Genomic DNA, 19,322 nt, shown 5'->3' with positions numbered 1-19,322 from the left:
TTTTTTTTTCTTCCCATTTCTTTGTGAGAATAAGAATTAAAGCAAATGCCTGGTCTCCATTTCCATTTTATCCAAATGCCTTTTACTCATTCCCACCTCTTTATTTTAATTAAATCCTATAAGATAGACAGAAAAAGAGAAAGATAGATATAGAGTGTTTTTTTTTTTTTTGAGGGGAAACTCCAGAAGCACTTCTTCTTTGAAAGTACAAGCTAACTTAGATTTAATTCAAGGTCATACATTAAAGTGATGAGATCACAAATGTTAGATATATAGAAAAAATTGAATGTAAAGGAATATGATGTGTTAATTCTGCCTGCTTTACAGAAATGTGAAGATATTAAGAGTGTATTAGAAATTCCTATGACTCACCTAGAGTCACTGAGAAATCATATGCATGTATATGATTTTAAAATGTAATCTACCTTTCCCATCATTGTATGCTTCCCGATAGCCATTGATTTGTGGTCACTGGGATTGAGTTTCAGTTTATCATTGTTTCCACTTGAGGACACTTAATTTTTGCTTAAATTGGTAACTTAGTTGGGGTTGGGGTGTTATTTAGGTGGGGTCTCAGTGAAAATGCTGTCATGGACATTTTGGGTGCTTGGTAGTTTATCTCAAAACCAAGGCTTCGATCTCTGAAGGCTATGGATACTGACTTAATGGTTTGCCTTGGTTTTTGAAAAACTGAGACTGTTTCAAGGCGCCACTGCAGACTGCCAGAATAGATATTTGTTTTTCACGCTTTTCTCTATGTGCTTGAATTTTAGGAGTCTTTGAGTTAGCAGGAAGGATATTTGAGTTACTTTGTAATGCTTTCCAGTTTAGGAAGTAGGAGCCTGTAATCCCAGCACTTTGGGAGGCCGAGGTGGGCGGATCACGAGGTCAGGAGATCGAGACCATCCTGGCTAAAACGGTGAAACCCTGTCTCTACTAAAATACAAAAAATTAGCTGGGCGTGGTGGCGGGCACCTGTAGTCCCAGCTACTCGGGAGGCTGAGGCAGGAGAATGGCGTGAACCCGGGAGGCGGAGCTTGCAGTGAGCTGAGATTGAGCCACTGCACTCCAGCCTGGGTGACAGAGCGAGACTCCGTCTCAGGAAAAAAAAAAAAAAAAAAAGGAGAATGTTATTGATGGTCTGAGATACACATAGCTAAGGTTCTCAGGATTTTCCTAAGACTATAATATGAATTTTTTAATAAGTTTGTGGCAATATGTGATATTTTCTTTTTCTTTCTTTCTTCTTCTTTTTTTTTTTTTTTTCCTGAGACAGAGTCTCACTCTGTCGCCCAGGCTGGAGTGCAGTGGCGCAATCTGGGCTCACTGCAATCTCCTGCCTCAGCCTCCTGAGTAGCTGGGACTACAGGTGCCCACCACCACTCCTGGCTAATTTTTTGTATTTTTAGTAGAGTCGGGGTTTCACCATGTTAGCCAGGATGGTCTCGATCTCCTGACCTCGTGATTCACCCGCCTTGGCCTCCCAAAGTGCTGGGATTACAGGCATGAGCCACCGCACCCGGTCGATATTTTCTTACATAAAAGTTACAGAATAAGCAAACAAAACAAATTCTTACCTTCTTGGGTAACTGGAAAATCTAGCCAATCCTCTGAATTGGAACGTATTAATAATAGTGCTTTCATGGAACCAATGTTCTTCATTATAAGGTAGTAGAGTCAAGCAGTGAGATAACCAGTGTGGGGTACTTTGATATGATTAAAGCCTTCATTTTCTGAAATTATATGGTTTTTTTTCCTACATAATCCTAGCAGACTAATACAGTTAAGAATTTTTTCTTTTTTTGAAAGGAATTTAAAGCAACTTGAGCTTTCTCGTGAGTTGCCATTTCTAAGCACGATTTTAGGGCCATTTTGCATGGATTACCTTGTACTTTATATGTGGCCAACACATGCCATCAGCATGGACAATTGTTCTTGCAGCTAATCATTGTTCAAGATGCGGACTTTAATTTATGCTTCAAAAGTCCTTTCAGCCACTAGTGGAAAATTGGCATTTTTCTTTGAAATACAAGATAGGACAAACAGAACACGAGGGAGCCCAAAGCTATTGTATCTTACTGCTGTTGAAATGCTGTTACTTTTTACAATTAACTAGGAAATGTAAAGTATGAAGGGGATTAATGTGGGTACTAATATTTTCTGAGTTTTCATATTTGAGTTACTGTGTAAGTAACATAATCTCTTACTTTTAGGACCTCACAATTAAATACAGGAAGATGGATAATATGAAGCTTTTGCTTTCAAAGTTAGTTTGTATGTTCATCTATTGATCTTTCTTTTGTTTTTAATTCTCCAACTTGTTTTGCAAGTACATTAATATTCCTTCAGTAAAAGATAATTCATAGATTGTTTTACAAATATGAATGAGAAAGTCAGGACAAAGGTAGTTGAAACCAGAGATAGGTTGGATCCCAAAGTAAAGTTTATGAGGGCCAGCCTACACATTTGAGTCTGCCAATGCAGAGAGGGCCACATGTGGTTCAGATTCAAGGAAGTAAAGAGAAATAAACAAAACTGAAAATAGTTCTTCTGAGACTTCTCCCGAGTGCTTGCTATATTACCAAAGTAAACATTATACCTACGATTCAACACATATATATTGCTTATCTACTGTGTGTTGATCACAGTCCTCGATGCAGGGAATATAATGACAACAACCTAAACACACACTTGCTCTAACAAAATGTTGTTTAGTGGGGGATACTGACAGCAATTCAGTGTAAAATGCTGCAAACTACAAGAGGGTGAGTCCAGTATAATAATAACACTCTACAAATCTCTCTCAAAGAGTTTTAAAAGGCCATGTCTTACAATGTACCCAAAGTAGGACAATGAACTGGAGTCAAAGAACAATTTAGAAAAAAAGTAATTTTGGATCATGTCCTGCAATGGTGCAGTTGTGCTCTATTCCCTGGTCATTGTGTTTAATCCAAAGATCAATGTTAGAATAGCTGATGGATTCTAGAGGAAGCAACAGTCTACAGAGGAAAGGGCGAGCAGGTGCTCTCTCCAATCTGTATATCAAAGCACATAAAGATTAATCATTTAAACGGGAAAAACAGATTCTGTTTTATTGAAGATTCTAAACCTCAACATAAGCTTGTTCAGGAAAAGAATGCCCAGGAAAAAGCATAACTGACTAGGAGGAGCCATAAAAATCACTATGGTAATGGTGAGGGATGTGTGTGTGTGTCTGTGTGTTTATGTATGTGATGAATGATCCCCTCTTTCAATATATACTTATTCCCAGCTGAATTTTGAGGAGCTATAGATATCTTAGCTTGTTTTTTTTTTCTTTTCTCCCATTTATTTATTTTGCTTTTTTGGCTATTCTTGTCTTTCTGTATCTTCGTATTCTAGATCTTATAAAGGTGCAGCAAGTGTGGCAATAAGCAGACTGAGGAAGGCATAAAGGGTCTGATGTGAAGCAGAGAAGGCAGAGGTGGCTGAGGGTTTGGAGTAAAATCGAGAATGGCCATGAAGATCTGACCAAGGAGCTCTGAGATTGAGAAGGAATTAGAACAAAGTCCATAGGGAAGTTGAGAAAATTGGCAGAAAATTTGAAGAGGAGGGTTTCAACAGGAGATGATCAAAATTAAAAAAAAAGAAAGAAAGAAAACAGAAAAATAAGGAAGAATTCATTTTGAACCTCTGAATCATGATCTTGGGTGTCCCAGACTGAAGTATCAGAGAGCCCAAGGTCCCAGAGGCACTGTACAGACACGAGAGCCAATGGAACTAAGACTATCACCCCCTCTCCAGCTTAGGTACTCATCCATATGCAGTAACTGGTGTAAATCACCAGATGTTCTTTCCTTTGGTAGTAAAATATATGATTTAATGTATACATATATATTTTTTAAAAATAGAAATAATTTAAAATCATAAGGATACAATTAAAAATGAAATAATTGGAGCTTCCATTTTTATCTTCAATATTCAGAAAGAACTGTTTGTTGGAAACTTTTTTAACCACATGAAATTCTCTTGAATGCAGTGATTCAAAGTCTTGAATAGTCATACTATATATAAAATCTGCCTTAGTGGAGACCCAATAAAAATAAAAGCAAGCCCTTTTTATTAACATTTTACTTAACTTGTTTTGAATGAAGCAGGCATGCATCAAGAACATTTCCTTTAAAAATGATCAAGTAGTAAATAAAATTTGAATGTTTGGTGTAATTTTCACTTACATGCTTTGCAGACCTGTTTCATGCAACATTCTGGGATGATGGACAATGTTCCCTATGTTAAGTATAGTAGCTACTAGCTACATAGAGCTATTGAGCATTTAAAACAACTGAGAGGCCGGGCGCAGTGGCTCTGGCCTGTAATCCCAGCACTTTGGGAGGCTGAGGCAGGCGGATCACAAGGTCAGGAGATCGAGATCATCCTGGCCAACATGGTAAAACCCCATCGCTACTAAAAATACAAAAATTAGCTGGGTGTGGTGGCACGTGCCTGTAGTCCCAGCTACTCTGGAGGCTGAGGCAGGAGAATCACTTGAACCCAGGAAGTGGAGGCTGCAGTGAGCCGTGATCACGCCACTGCACTCCAGCCTGGGCAACAGAGTGAAACTCTGTCTCAAGAACAACAACAACAACAACAAGAACAAAACCATAACTGAGAAAATGAATTTTTCACTTTGTTTAATTTTAATTAATTTAAATTTAACAGCCACACCATTTTCACAATTTTGTAGTTATGCTCATTATAATTAAATGTTCATTTTCTTTTGCCACTCTTCCTCCAAAAGACTCAAAGGTCCCTAAGGACCTGTAATGCCTTATACATTTTTTTGACATAGAATAGATTATCTTTCTTCCTCTCTTTCCTCTCTCTCTCTCTCTGTTACTTTCTCTATATATATTTCTGAATGTTTATAAGCATTTACTGACAGTCTTCTCATTTCTTTCTTCTTTTTTTAATGCAATTAACTGAATACTTAGAAAACACAAATTACTATAATAAGTTCTGTGAGGAATTTATGACACGTTTCATGATTTGGAGTTTAAGGTTTAGTGTTCTGCTACTGGCATGTACGAGGTTGAGAGGCACAGAGTTTCCATACTTGAGTACTACTTATGTGAAGTCACAGCTTGTATCAATAACTTAAAATTGATCATTAGAGAAATTCAAATCAAAACCACAATGAGATATCATCTCACACCAGTCAGAATGGCCATTATTAAAATGTCAAAAAATAACATGCCGGCAAGGTTGTGGAGAAAAAGTATGCTTATACACTGTTGATAGGAGTGTAGATTAGTTCAACCATTGCAGAAAGCAGTATGGCAACTCCGCAAAGAGCTAAAAGCAGAGCTACTATTCCACCCAGCAATCCCATTACTGGGTACATATACCTACAGTACTAGAAATTTTTCTACTCTAGGTCAGGTGCAGTGGCTCATGCCTGTAATCCCAGTACTTTGGGCAGCTGAGGTGGGTGGAGTGCTTGAGTCCAGGAGTTTAAGACCAGTCTGGGTAACATGGTGAAACCCTCATCTCTACTAAAAATTAAAAAAAAAATTAGCTGGTTGTGGTGCAAGCCTGTAGTCCCAATTACTGAGAAGGCTGAGGTGGAAGAATTACCTGAGCTCAGGAGTTTGAGGCTGCAGTGAGCCGTGATCATGCCACTGCACTCCAGCCTGAACAACTGGAGTGAAACCCTGTCTAAAAAAAAGAAGAAAAAAAAAAGACATCATTCTATCATAAAGATACATTCACATGTAAGTGAATGGTCATTGCAGCGCTATTTACGATAGCAAGGATATGGAATCAACCTAGATGCACATCAATGACAGATTGGATAAAGAAAGAGTGGTACATATGTACTGCGGAATATGCAGCCATAAAAAAAGAACAAGATCATGTCTTTTGTGGGAACATGGATGGAGCTGGAGGCCATTATCCTTAGCAAACTAACACAGGAAAAGGAAACCAAATACCGCATGTTCTCACTTACAAGTTGGGAGCTAAATAATAAAAACAATGAACACAAAGAAGGAAACAACAGACACGGGGGTCTACTTTAGTGGGGAGGGTGGAGGAGGGAGAGGAGCAGAAAAGATAACTATTGGGTACAATGCTTAGTACCTGGGTGACGAAATAATCTGTACAAGTCCCCGTGACACGTGTTTGCCTATGTAACAAATCTTCACATGTACCCCAAACCTAAAATAAAAGTAAAAAGGAAAAACAATGAATTAAAAAAATTTGTGGGCTGTATCAATAACTTTTGTTCAGTGATTTCACCCTCAAAAATTCAAAAGATAATGGAACATTCCTTGGTATTTAATAACTTAAGAATTTAAGTCTGCATAATGCAAATTCTATAAAAAAAGTAAATTAAATATAAGTTCTGAGCTCTTATCCCATTGACTATGGATCCCGTTGGCATTTATACTTAATACACTATTAAAATAACTTCACACTGGTGATGTACTGAGTGACAGTTTGACAGCTCAAAATTCTGATGGGACATGCACATCTCTTGTACAACTAGGTTTAAAGCTCTGTTTTGCATATTTACAAGCTTGGGACACAGTGAAACTTACAGCAGGGATCTAAAATGTAATCGCAGTTGAGAAACATGAATCCTCTCTTTCCATGGAATTTAATTAAACATTTCCATTATTTTTGTTTCTAACTCACCTGTCAAGGTGTGAATTAAGGTAAGCACAGTAATAAAATCTGAAATGAAATAAACAATCAGAATTTTAAAATCAGGTGGTCACAATTAAGTAGACATTGATAAAAATGTGTACCAAATAGATGCTTGGTGTTTTAAAATGAACAATTTTTTTTAAAAAAGCATTTAAAACATTTTTTTTGGTCAACATTCATCACTGGAATTGGGTCCCAACAGTGAAATACATGGCTTGCCTATATATACACTAGTATCTGTCCATGTATCAGTATAAAAGCACAATGATGAATGGGAAAACATTTTTAAAAAAGAATTTAAAATATAATGAACCTGAAAAAATGTCACTGAATCTAAAGAGAAGTATTCCACTTTTGTGGGACCTCATCTTTAAATGTTGGGTTTTTCTTTAAAACATACAGCCTTAGGACCTGTTATATGATAATGAGAAGAAGCAAAAAAATTTGACTGCAGCGTACCTGAATTTGTTTTAATGGAGGTTTTGTGGGCATATTTTACAGAATGAATCATCCAGACAACATTGAGGGAATTAATTTTTGCCTCACACAGCTCCAGGTACTTAGAAAGTGGTCAGTAAATATTGGTTGAATCAATAACAGTATGCAATTTCATGTTAGGGCTACTGCTATCAGCACCTGGCATAATCCTCTCTATTCTCTTCACTATGTAGTTAAGCCATCAAACCTTTAGATTGTGTCATTATTGATGGTGAATAGGAAGTGAAATGATTAAGCCTCCCTACCCTCAAAGAATGTTGTCTTACTTGGCTCAATTATTGATGAACAGTATCCTGTGAGCTTCCCCGTTATTTGTTAATGCTACCACAGAGACTAAATTGATATAAAGTATTAATTACAGTTTTTAAAATTAACCTAAGAAAATAATTTTTAAGGAAAGTTTTTCTTGTTTGAAACATCAAGTTTGTATAGTAATACTTGATTTTGTAACGTTGAGTCTCAACGTGTACCTCTCATATTTGTAAGAAGCCAGAGAGAAGGATTCTGGAAACTTCCATGGAAACAGTGGTACTGCCCATGACTGGGTTACACATCTGGGGGTAAGGAGAATTGAGAAGATTATATTTAACACAGAAGTTGTTTGGAATATATATATATAGTTGTTGTTGTTGTTGTTTGTTGTTGTTGTTTTGTTTTGTTTTGTTTTTTGAGATGGAGTCTCGCTCCTGTTGCCCAGGCTGGAGTGCAATGGCGTGATCTCAGCTCACTGCAACCTCCCCGCCTTCTGGGTTCAAGCGATTCTTCTACCTCAGCCTTCCGAATAGCTGGGATTACACGCATGCACTACCACACCCGGCTAATTTTTTTGTATTATTAGTAGAGATGGTGTTTCATGCCTGTAATCCCAGCACTTTGGGAGGCCGAGGCAGGCAGATCACCTGAGGTCAGGAATATTTCAAATTATAGGGAAAACTACCAGAGACAGGTCAATGGAATATTTATATCATTGAAAACATGTTTTCAACAGGTGCAGTTTTGGTATCATTTGTCTCAACATTCAAATCTCTCAGTTTTTACAAGAACGTCTCTAGATGGAAACTTGCAAAAGCAAGGCAAAATAATCAGATTCTCCGAATCTCAGTGGAGCCACGCAAAAATTGATCTCATTGCAGAAGCGGGAGAATCTACTCTACCTTTTCAGGTAAGCACATACGAAATTAATACAACTCAACAGAAGACACTTATTTAATGCTAATCCTTTCAGATAACAATGTAACACACATAGCTCATACCTTTTCAGGTGAGCACATATGAAATTAATACAATGCAACAGAAGACACTTATTTAATGCTAATCCTTTCAGATAACAAAATAACACACGCAGCTCATGAATTTATTCAACATTAATGAAGCAAACACATTCAGAGATCAAACACATGATCTGTGATGAGTAGAGAGGTTGTTTTGACTATGCACTTAAGACATGTGTAGAATAGTAGCAAAAATGGAGATAAGAAATGAAAAAGATGGCAGAGAGAAGAGTAACTTAAAATCATTTCTAAGTGAAGACATTGGATTATATGATGTAGTGAAAAAAAGTCTGACGTGGGCTGTAATATTTTAATCCTATTGCCTCACTTTCTGCTGCCTGGTAACATTGAGAATGTTATCCACCTTTGGGAACTGGAGGACATTATGCAAAGTGAAATAAGCCAGGCACAGAAGGACAAATATGGCAGGTTCTCACTCATGTGTGGGAACTAAAAAGTTGATCTCATGGAGGTAGAGAGGAGAATGGTGGTTACTAGAGGCTGAGAAAGGTGGGGAGGAGGAGGTTAGGAAGGGAGGTTTGTTAATGGTTAAAAAATGTAGTTAGTTAGATAGAAGAAATAAGCTGTAGTATTTGATAGCACAGTAGGGCAATTATAACAAGTTATTGTGTATTTCAAAATATTTAGGGGATAAGATTTGGAGCGTTCCCAACACAAAGAAATGAGAAGTGTGTGAGGAGATGGTATCCTAATTACCTTTATTTGATAGTGACACATTATATGCATGTATCAAAATATCACATTTACCCCATAAATATGTACAACTACTATGTATTAATAAAATATAATAATAAAAGAAGGCAATTGCATCTTGTCAAATGGGTGTTCTAATTTCTACCTTCCTGTATATAAGTCTTCTGGATGACATTTGAAAAGAGCTATTTTGGAAACTAGATTGGATGGAGTGGAATATGGTGGAAAGCACACTGTTTTGGAGTCAGTGGTCTGAGTTTTAGTCTCTGCTCTGCTCATTGGTTGCTAAGTGACTGTGTAAATATTGTCTTTGTGCATCAAATTTCCTAATGTGTGAAAACCAGTGATGATAAAAGCAATACTCTAGGGGAGTCTGAATATTAAAGATAATATAGCTAAAATGGCAGCCATGAACGTGGGCTCTGGAAACTTGGGTTCAAGTTAAAGGGTTGGGGTTGGTGGTTCATGCCTGTAATCCCAGCGCTTTGGGAGGCTGAGGCGGGTGGATCACAAGATCAGGAGATCGAGACCATCCTGAGTAACACGGTGAAACCCCAACTCTACAAAAAATACAAAAAATTAGCCGGGCATGGTGGCACGTGCTTGTAGTCCCAGCTACTCTGGAGGCTGAGGCAGGAGAAGCACTTGAACCTGGGAGGTGGAAGTTGCAGTGAGCCGACATGGTGCCACTGCACTGCAGCCTGGGCAACAGAGTGAGACTCTATCTTAAAAAAACAAAAACAAAAAAGTGTATGATTATAGGGAAGTTACCGAAGCCCTCTATGCCTCTTTCATTAGTGGGGTGTGAGGATAATAGTTGGGGATTTAAGGTCATCTCATCCTCATTTCTGAACAAATTGAGATAAATATAGAGGTTAAACAGGTAGAGAATACATATTTTGGAGCAGATGGCTTTAGAATGTAGAGTCACTTATTTAAAATAATGCTTGATCTTAGAATAAATAGAATTACCCAGAGGACAATTGACTGTGCTGGAGAAATATAGAGCTCATACTCTAGGCGAAGTCTCTTACCTTTAGCCAGAGATAATATCAGTGTGCATGCCTCCTGAGGACAGGCTGGCTCCCAATAGTGGGTGTTGAATGGGAGAAGAGGATGAATCGAGCTCCCCCAGGTTACTCTTCTAACTTCACAGTCAGGTAAATCTTCCTCCTCCCACGGAGTGAGGGGTAAGTAACAGCAATGTTACTACAGTGAACCACCTCCCCATGAAAGCAGGAAGACTAGGGCATAAGCATCAACTGTAATCAATTACTGTTCTCTACTTTATACAGTTATTGTGAGGATTATATGGTGTATACTTGTAAAGCACATGGAAGCAAATCTGGCACAAACACAGAATTCAGCTGTTTTTATTGCTGTAGTTATTCCTTGGATATTGTCTGGAAATAGTAGACACTCAATAAATCTTAGTGTTCTCTGTTTTATAAAGGGAATTCCCGCTTGATCAGAACTCTAGGCTTGATCATTAAAGGCTTCTTTACTCAGTGAAGGTCCCCAACGTCCCTTCTCAAAGATCAATTTATTCTATTCTCATATTTAATGGACAAAGACATCATGAATACTAGCAGCTCTTAATTGGGAAGCATTTGACACAAAGGCTGGTCATGGAATCATTTTGGTGTCAATCTCCATTGCAAGGAGCAGGGCAATGAAATCAGAACAATTTGATCTTTTGCCTCCTGCATTTATATTCTATAGAAAATTGTTTTCATTCGGTTTGCTTTTAGTTAGAATGAAACTCACCAAGAAGATCGTTCAGAGTTTGTCATTAATTGACATATTGAGAAGAAAATAGAATGTCCTTTCTAGCAGTAAGTAATTTAGAAATATGAGTTGAAACACATGCCATTTCTGTCTACAGCTGGAAGCTCTCATGGACCCATCAGCATTACTGAAGAGTTTCAGTGAATGCAATTTTTGTTTTCTCTTTAATGTTCTACTTTTTGGATATAGTAATGGTTTTGCTTTGCAGTGCAAATGGAGACTATCCCTTATTATCTGGGGGCATATTAACTAGTTTGTAGATGGGCAGTTGTTTGGTTAGATTCTGTGATTTGGCTGCAATGGATGTGTGAGGGTTTCTAACCCAGCCCTGCTCCTCCCTCTCCCTTCATCCCCCTGCTGGTGGCTCAGCACCTTGTGTTGCTTTTTCTCTCCAATCAGCCTCAATGCTGAGTTCTTTCGAGGCCTCGGCCATATTGAATTCACCCCAGAGAAGCTAAGACTTTTCCTCTGTGCCTCCCCACTTAATCTGCCTATGAGTTGGCTACAGCACACATTTATTTTGGAAACTACAGATGAGTAAAAGAAAAATAAGAAAAAAAATCCCCTCACATTTCACTCTCAAGAAGCCCATGACAGCCCTATAATATCCAATCAGCAATTTAGAAAATTAAGTTTGGAAAGCAATAAGCTTTTAAAAAATGAGTTTAGAGGCAAAACCCAAGCTGCCCTGAACCACTGTGAGGCCTTTAGGCAGCTGATTTCATGATAGGTTTGATTAAACAGTGCTGCCCCCAATCTCCCAGAGGGTGTCATGTAATAAACACTCTCGGTGTTATGTTACCATTCTCAGCTCTGAGCTATTCACATTTCAAAACTCATCTGGCCCCAAAGACTTTAGATAAGGAACTGTGGACTTGCATTGATGTTCTGCTGTGAATCAGTCTGGATTTTATACATACACAATATATAAAAATAGATACACTTGCACAGATACATACATGGTAATATTTAATCCATGAGTATTGCATATATTTACTATTAAATATTTCTAACTAGTAGTTAAAACAGAGAGAAACAAATACCTAAATACAGCTCAGGATTAACTAATGTTAACATTTTGTTTGCTTATAATGTTAAAGTTTGTTTGCTTATGAAGATGCAACTTTTGTCTTCCTTGTATCTCTCTCCATCCCATTTCTTATCCTCTGCAGAAAAAAAAAGATGCTAATATTATGCTGGCTTTAACCTGATTTCTCTGAGTGTATTTTTAAAGATATGAAAATATACATGAGGATTCTAGCTAGGTACAGTTCTACTTTGTTCTTTTATCGACAACAAATGAAAAAGATATTTTACCTACAAATAGTTAATCTAGCTTTTTAAATATTCAAATATTTAAAGTTTGTCTTCTTGGATATAAGCTAGGATTTAAGATTAGTAGCCTGAATCATTTAAGGGTGACCTTAGTCATTGTCTAGCTTTCAGTTCCACGTGACTAAGCTCTGAACATATTTATACAGTACAGTGTAATCCAGTCCAAATATTGGAAAGAAGAAAGACATCAAATCACGTGACCTCTGTGTTCCCTTTTAGCCATGAAATTCTGATTCAGTGTGGTTCTTTTGATGTCAATTGTAGACAGTATAACAGAATACAGATTGCTTTGGGTTTCATAGCAAATAAGCACCCCTAGTTAGGTAGGGCATTTGCTCTTCCTGCTGGCAAAGAATTAGGTTTACTGTTTTCTCTGTAAGAACAGCAAATTAATGACATTTCAATATTCCCTCTATTTCTTGTGAGAGTTTATTGGAAAAATTTAGGTCAAAGAGTTAATAGTATTTTTCAAATCTGTTTTAACTTGGCCTGCTCACTTGCTATGTTCAGCTTTTCACACAAATAGATTCTTTTAATATTTCTTTTCCCCCCAACTGTTGTGCTGTTTTAGTATATCAAGGTGGCACTTTTTCTGAGTAGTCCATTGATTTCAAGTTGCTCTACTTTCTTCGAGCTTCCCATTAAAATGTAATTGTATCATATTTTAGATTTCATTTTGAAATGAACCTTTTGTGAAATTTCACACAATGATGGATACCATGTTCTCTCTTTATCGGAGTCAATGATATAAATCAATAACAATTTCCTGACATTATTTGACGATTCAGTGAAGGGTAAGATTCATAACACAAAAGTAAAAGGTGATCGAGTCTCCGTAAAGTTGCTGTGTCCTTGGCCTGCTTAATCTAGAGCTGCATGAAATCTTGTTTCTCCAGACAGCCCTATTCTGCAGCATCCACTAAAGCCCAGTTATCTCTTTATTTCATTAGAGAGATGCAGGATAGTATAATCATTAATGGCTCAGCTTACATATTTTTCTTACTTGACATGTGACATTCAACCAATTACTTCTATTCTCTAATCTTCTGTTTCTTTCACCTTAAAATAAGATGAAAATAGCATCATCTTCACAGGATTAAAACAAGTGAATGTGACTGGCATATAGTAAGTGCTAAATAAAAGGTGGCTGCTGCTCTTATTATTGATACCATCATAATTCTTCAAAAATTAATATATTCCTACTACTCTCTACTCCTTCTTACTATATCTCTATTTTCTCTTGGATTCATATTCATTTTTCGCTCCTGTTATTTTTTTTGAAAACAAGATTTCTATGTTAATTGCGTATTTGTCTGGAAAAGCACCTGAGTTTTGCACTTGTAAAATGTAATCACTTGATTATGAACATTTATGAATTTTTGTGGTTCCTAAAAGCAAGAAATTATTTTGTTCATAGAAGGAATAATGTAATTGAATAAAACAAAAATCAACAAGATCCCAAAAAATAGTTTTAGAAGAGTGAGTCATCTAATTCAATTTAAAATGTAAATTATTCAATTACCTTGAGAATCTTATCAAATGAGGTTTTCACTCTTCCTCCATCTGTGGTTGAAACAGCTCTTCTGAGTGACCTCTTTCTCACTTATTGATTACCAATTGATGCTGACTGTAGTTCCGAAAGGGAATTGGTCACAACATTTTATATTTATATATATACATATATATATATGTATATGTATACACACACACACACATATATATACACACACACATATATATGTGTCTATGTGTGTATATAAATACACACACATATATGTCTATGTGTGTATATATACACACATATATATGTGTGTATGTGTGTGTATATATACGTATATACACGTATATACGTATATATACGTGTATATACGTATATATATCATATATACATATATGTGTATATATATCAGTTTGGTTATATATACATATATACACATATATACACATATATACATATATACACGTATATACGTATATATATGATATATATCATAATATATGATATATACATATATGTGATATATATATCATATAATATATGTATATTTACACATATATGGATATATATATCATATATCCATATATGTGTATATATATCAGTTTGGTTATGTATATACATATATACACATATATACACATACATATATATACATATATACACATATATACATATATATACATATATATATGTATATGTATATGTGTATATCAGTTTGGTTAAAACCAGCAATAAAAAATAGGAACAGCCAAGGTGATTTTGAAACCATGAGATGGTCATTATTTACAGGTGTAACAGACATTTTTTGAAGGAAGTAATTGCTTGTATTTTAAAATTCGTATGATTTTAATTAATGGTAGAATTACAATTTCTAATTGTATAATTATGAATTTAACTATGTAGAAGTCAGCAAGCAAAATATAAATGACCTAATATTATTTTTATTTGGCTTTTGAAGTTGGATTTATCCTTCCATTTTAATATGAATATCTAAAGGAACCTGGTGGGTCCCTTCAGGTAAAATAATGTAACCACATTTTAAAGACTACCTCAGGATTTTACTTCACCTCATCCCAGGGCCCACCCATTCCATTCAAATAATGTGAGCGTGTACCTCTTTAGGAGCATAGAGAAGTGCCTCAAACTGTTGTTTTTTTTTTCTCCAGTTTTCTCTGAGTAGCACAGACCTTCAAATATGATGGTCAACAAATGCTTGTCTAATGAGTCTGAAGAATTAAACATCTATTTTAATTGACATCAATGCAAGATGTATTATAATAATGAATATAGAAAAACTCTTTCAAAAGTTAAGCTGTCCAAAAAAATCACAGTCACTTAATGGTATTAAACACAATATATTTCTAAAGTACAATACTTGTGTATATTTTACCAAGATCCTTCTTCAAAACCTATGTTATTTTCTGCCTCTGGAATGAAGGCTAAATTTCTTAGTTTAAGATTCTACAGAAATCATCTCTAATCAGAATCTTAAAAAAATATTATGCACATCACATTTAAATATCAAAAATTGCAAATAAAGCAACAGTCCCTGCTGACCACCCTCATCACCCACCATAGATTTTATCTTGAGTATCTTTAGATACCAGTTTATTTTTACTTCCAGTCCATTTTCTATTTACTTAATATGTATAAATGTACCACATATACTTGGAAATCTAAACCATTGTATGTTTTCAGCCTAAGTAATATTATACTATAATATTTTTCTGTAACTTAATTTTTTTACTCCAAAACACATGTTGAATTTCTTTCCATAATGACACATGGCGATAGATATTATTTTTAACTGGTATAGTATTTCTCACTATTGATTGATTCATTCACATGTAAGTTCTTTCCTGTCATTTGTCATCAAAACCAGCACTGAAATAAACATTCCTGCACAAGCCTTCATGTGTATACCTTTGAGTGTCTCACTAGGATAAATGCCAAGAAATTAACTCAATTTTTATAGTCTATGCAATTTTTCTTTTTAACAAATGCTATCTAGTTTCTCTCCAATTGAGCTGTACCAACTCATGGAATTTTCCTCTCCATCTATTATCTGATTAATTTGTTGTTCTCTTAAAATCTTATACTCCGTTAACACCCATCAACATTTTCTAAACACACCATACACTTTCTCTTCTCTGTGTTTTTGCTGCGATTGCTGCCTCAGTTTCTCGAGGTCAAATGTTTTGCCCAACAAAATTTGGTATCATGGAGGCTTACTATTACTTCTCCACCAAATCTTTTCCCAAACTGTCATTATTGGCAGAAATAATGAAGTGTCTTCTTTGAGTCTCCTAGTATCTTATACTTATTTCTTATACAGCATTTATGATGTAGGGTAGTGAATGTATCATACGAAGTGTAGGAGAGGAAAAGTAATACCATTTCCTCACTCATCACAAGGGACATGGCTGGAACCCCTATAACAAAAGAGAGGTTAAAAAGAAAAAAAATAACAAATTTATTAACATTTTATGTGACATAGGGGCCTTCAAAAACAAAGGCCTGAAGACCAGGGAAAACTCTCTATGTTTATGCTTAAGTTCAACAATGAATGGACAATCATGAAGAAATACAAATGGACAGAAAGAATATGATCTCATTGTAAAAACTTGGAAAGAACTCAGCAAAGATCTTTATGGGCCTCTCTGTGTAGTGTTTCTTTCATCCAGGTATAGATAGGGTAGGACACCAGTTAAATGAGGTTCTTATGGCCTATTTTGAGGAGAAGTAAGCCGGATAATTCCTTTATGGCTGGCTCTCACAAAGGAAAGAGAGGGGAAGGCAGAGAGGGACTCCAAGGTGCTATATTTTGGGACAGCATGTTCTGACTCCAAGGTGTTGTATTTTGAGATAGCATGTTCTGAGCCCTGGCACAAGTAAATTTAATGATCCTTGAGATTGGAGACCCTTCTTGATAGGATAGAAATGTACCTTCTGTCTGTGTCCTGGTGTGGTGGTCCACTATGCAGGTTCATAAGATTCCTGGCATAAATTACTTCTTCCTTTCCCTCCTTTCTCTCTCTCTCTCTCTTTTTTTCTTCTTGGAATAACAACATAATATGAGTAATTAACAAGAAAGAAAACAAATTATATCAGTCATTATTCAGCGTTAGAATAAACTAAAATTAAATAGGTGTCTCTGAGTGCTTCAGCATATGAATATTATCAACCACTGTATGTGGTTATTGATGTGTGCTTTACTACAGTGAGTATGTTTCTGTGTATGTATATAATATATATTATGTTTGTATGAATGTATATAATATTTAAATATTTTAATATGGAAATAAATCATTGCCTTCAGCACACTGATTACAAATCAATTCATATCTCAATTAAATTGAGTTGTAAGTCACACAGTTGATTACCCCAAAGAGCTCATTATAAATGCATATGACTTAATGGCTCCAATGAGAAGAGAGCCCTTCACTCGTGATGAATGTTACCACTTTAATTGAAACAAGGTTACCTTTGGCATTAAGGTACATAAGACGCTGTCAAAGCAGTTATGGTTTTATCAATTTAAATTAGGATGTTCTGGTCAGAACAGTTTTCTAAAATTAGATTGGAGAATGGGACAGATGTAAATAGGGTTCCTCTACACAAAGAAATATGATTGTAAGACATTACTTTTGTGATGTGTTTTTAACAGTTTTATCTTTCTGTAATTATAGTTAATTTTGGAAGCTACTGTTTTGTCATCAAATGCTACCGTTGCTCTAGATGACATCAGTGTGTCCCAGAAATGTGAAATTTCCTATAAATCACTACCAAGGACCAGTACACAAAGCAAGTGTAAGTTTTTCCTTGTCGTTGTTGCTGTTTTAAACATTGAATTAAGCTCTTCTCAGTATCAAAATATAAAATGTATTAGAGTCACGAATACCTAATACAGGGTGTGGATTATATCACCTGTTCTTGAAACCTAAAATATATATATATATATATTTTAAAAGGTAAACAACTGGTCTAGTCCTTAGGCCTCTCTTCCAGTAATATGGAAAATATTCTATGCTTGCAGCTGAAATTATTGCATCCAAATATTTTAATTATAAATATTATGAAAAAATTATAATTATTTTGCATATTTTAAATACACTTTTATAAATATTCACTTCTCCATTAATTTTATTCAGAACTTCAAATGAGCATGTAATAATATTCATATTTCAGGATCACCCAGGAGTTCAAAAAAAGCAAAAAGCTTGTGTTTGGGAAAATGATGTAAGGCCAACCAAAATTTAAAACTGGACCTTAAAATTCTGTGTTTCTATTCAAAATTTAATATTTTCAAATCACAGATGGAGTTTGTCTAATTCTTTGACTAAATTTTTTGGAGAGAATATCAATTACAGGCCAGAAATGTTGCCATAAAAATGGATCTCATATAGTCAACTATGTATTTTAAAACCTAATCATTATTTAGATTCTGGGATCATGTACACATTGAAAGAATTTACACTATACCTTCAGTTACTTTCTCTTTCTAGTACTAATTGATGTTTCTCTCTGACCACTCCTACCCTCAGATCTCAATGAATCTGACAATATTAAAAATGTTTTCTGAAAAGTGTCACACTTTATTTTTCTTAATCTGTATCTATGGAAAAGATTTGCATATGAAAATCAGACATACTGTATATTCCTAAGTTATATTTACTTAAACAACATATTTAGTGAGTGCAACAGTTGTATTCTTACAGGAGCTGAATGGACTAATCAAGAAAAATTTGGGTCACATGATTCTGGATTGAGACGATTAAAGAACTTTTAATTAAAGATCCTTTATTAAAGATATTTTTCATTCGAGAGAGTGTATATTTCTGGGTGCTAACTTATATTGGGTTAACGTGTATTTACTTTGTTCAGAATGTGTATCCTGCATGCATAATAGACCATTCTAAGCTCTGCGCATGTGTTCATGCAAGTGTGTGTGTGTGTGTGCATGTGTGAGCGTGTCTGCCTGTGTGTCTGCATATGTGTGTGTGCATGCCTGTGTGTCCGTGTGTGTGCGTGCATGTGTGCATGTGTGTGTGCATGTGCATGCGTGTGTGCATGCTTGTCTGTGCACATGTGTGTATGATTCTGATAGACACCGAGGAGTGCAGAGCAGCAGATTTAATGATTCATTTAAAGATTCATGAGTTTGGCCAGGCGCGGTGGCTCACACCTGCAATCCTAGCACTTTGGGAGGCTGAGCCGGGCGGATCACTTGAGGTCAGGAGTTGAAGACCTGCCTGGCCAACATGGTGAAACCCTGTCTCTACTAAAAATACAAAAAAATTAGCCAGGGCATGGTGGCAGGCACCTGTAGTCCCAGCTACTCGGGAGGCTGAGGCAGGAGAATGGCGTGAACCCAGGAGGCGGAGCTTGCAGTGAGCCGAGATCGCGCCACTGCACTCAAGCCTGGGTGACAGAGAAAGATTCCTCTCAAAAAAAAAAAAAAAAAAAAGATTCACGAGTTTTTAAGGGTTAAACAGGATTACCTTATTTTTGTTGTTTAATTAAAGATTTTC

General features: G+C 35.9%; 1 protein-coding gene across 1 annotated transcript in view; it reads left to right on the top strand.

Moving 5' to 3' along the window:
* The window catches only part of LOC134808932 (MAM and LDL-receptor class A domain-containing protein 1-like), a 46,823-nt gene extending 28,238 nt beyond the window's left edge, over positions 1 to 18,585 (top strand). The window contains exons 4-5 of the mRNA XM_063799485.1: positions 8,174 to 8,347; positions 17,481 to 18,585. Coding sequence (XP_063655555.1) covers positions 8,174 to 8,347; positions 17,481 to 17,696 — 390 coding nt within the window. The 3' untranslated portion in view covers positions 17,697 to 18,585. The remainder of the gene's footprint in view (positions 1 to 8,173; positions 8,348 to 17,480) is intronic.
* The last annotated feature ends 737 nt before the right edge of the window (positions 18,586 to 19,322 follow it).

The sequence above is a fragment of the Pan troglodytes genome, chromosome 19 (genome assembly GCF_028858775.2).
Source record: "Pan troglodytes isolate AG18354 chromosome 19, NHGRI_mPanTro3-v2.0_pri, whole genome shotgun sequence".
NCBI lineage: Eukaryota > Metazoa > Chordata > Mammalia > Primates > Hominidae > Pan > Pan troglodytes.
Note: the sequence above shows the minus strand (reverse complement) of the source record. Positions and strands in the feature narration are given on the sequence as shown.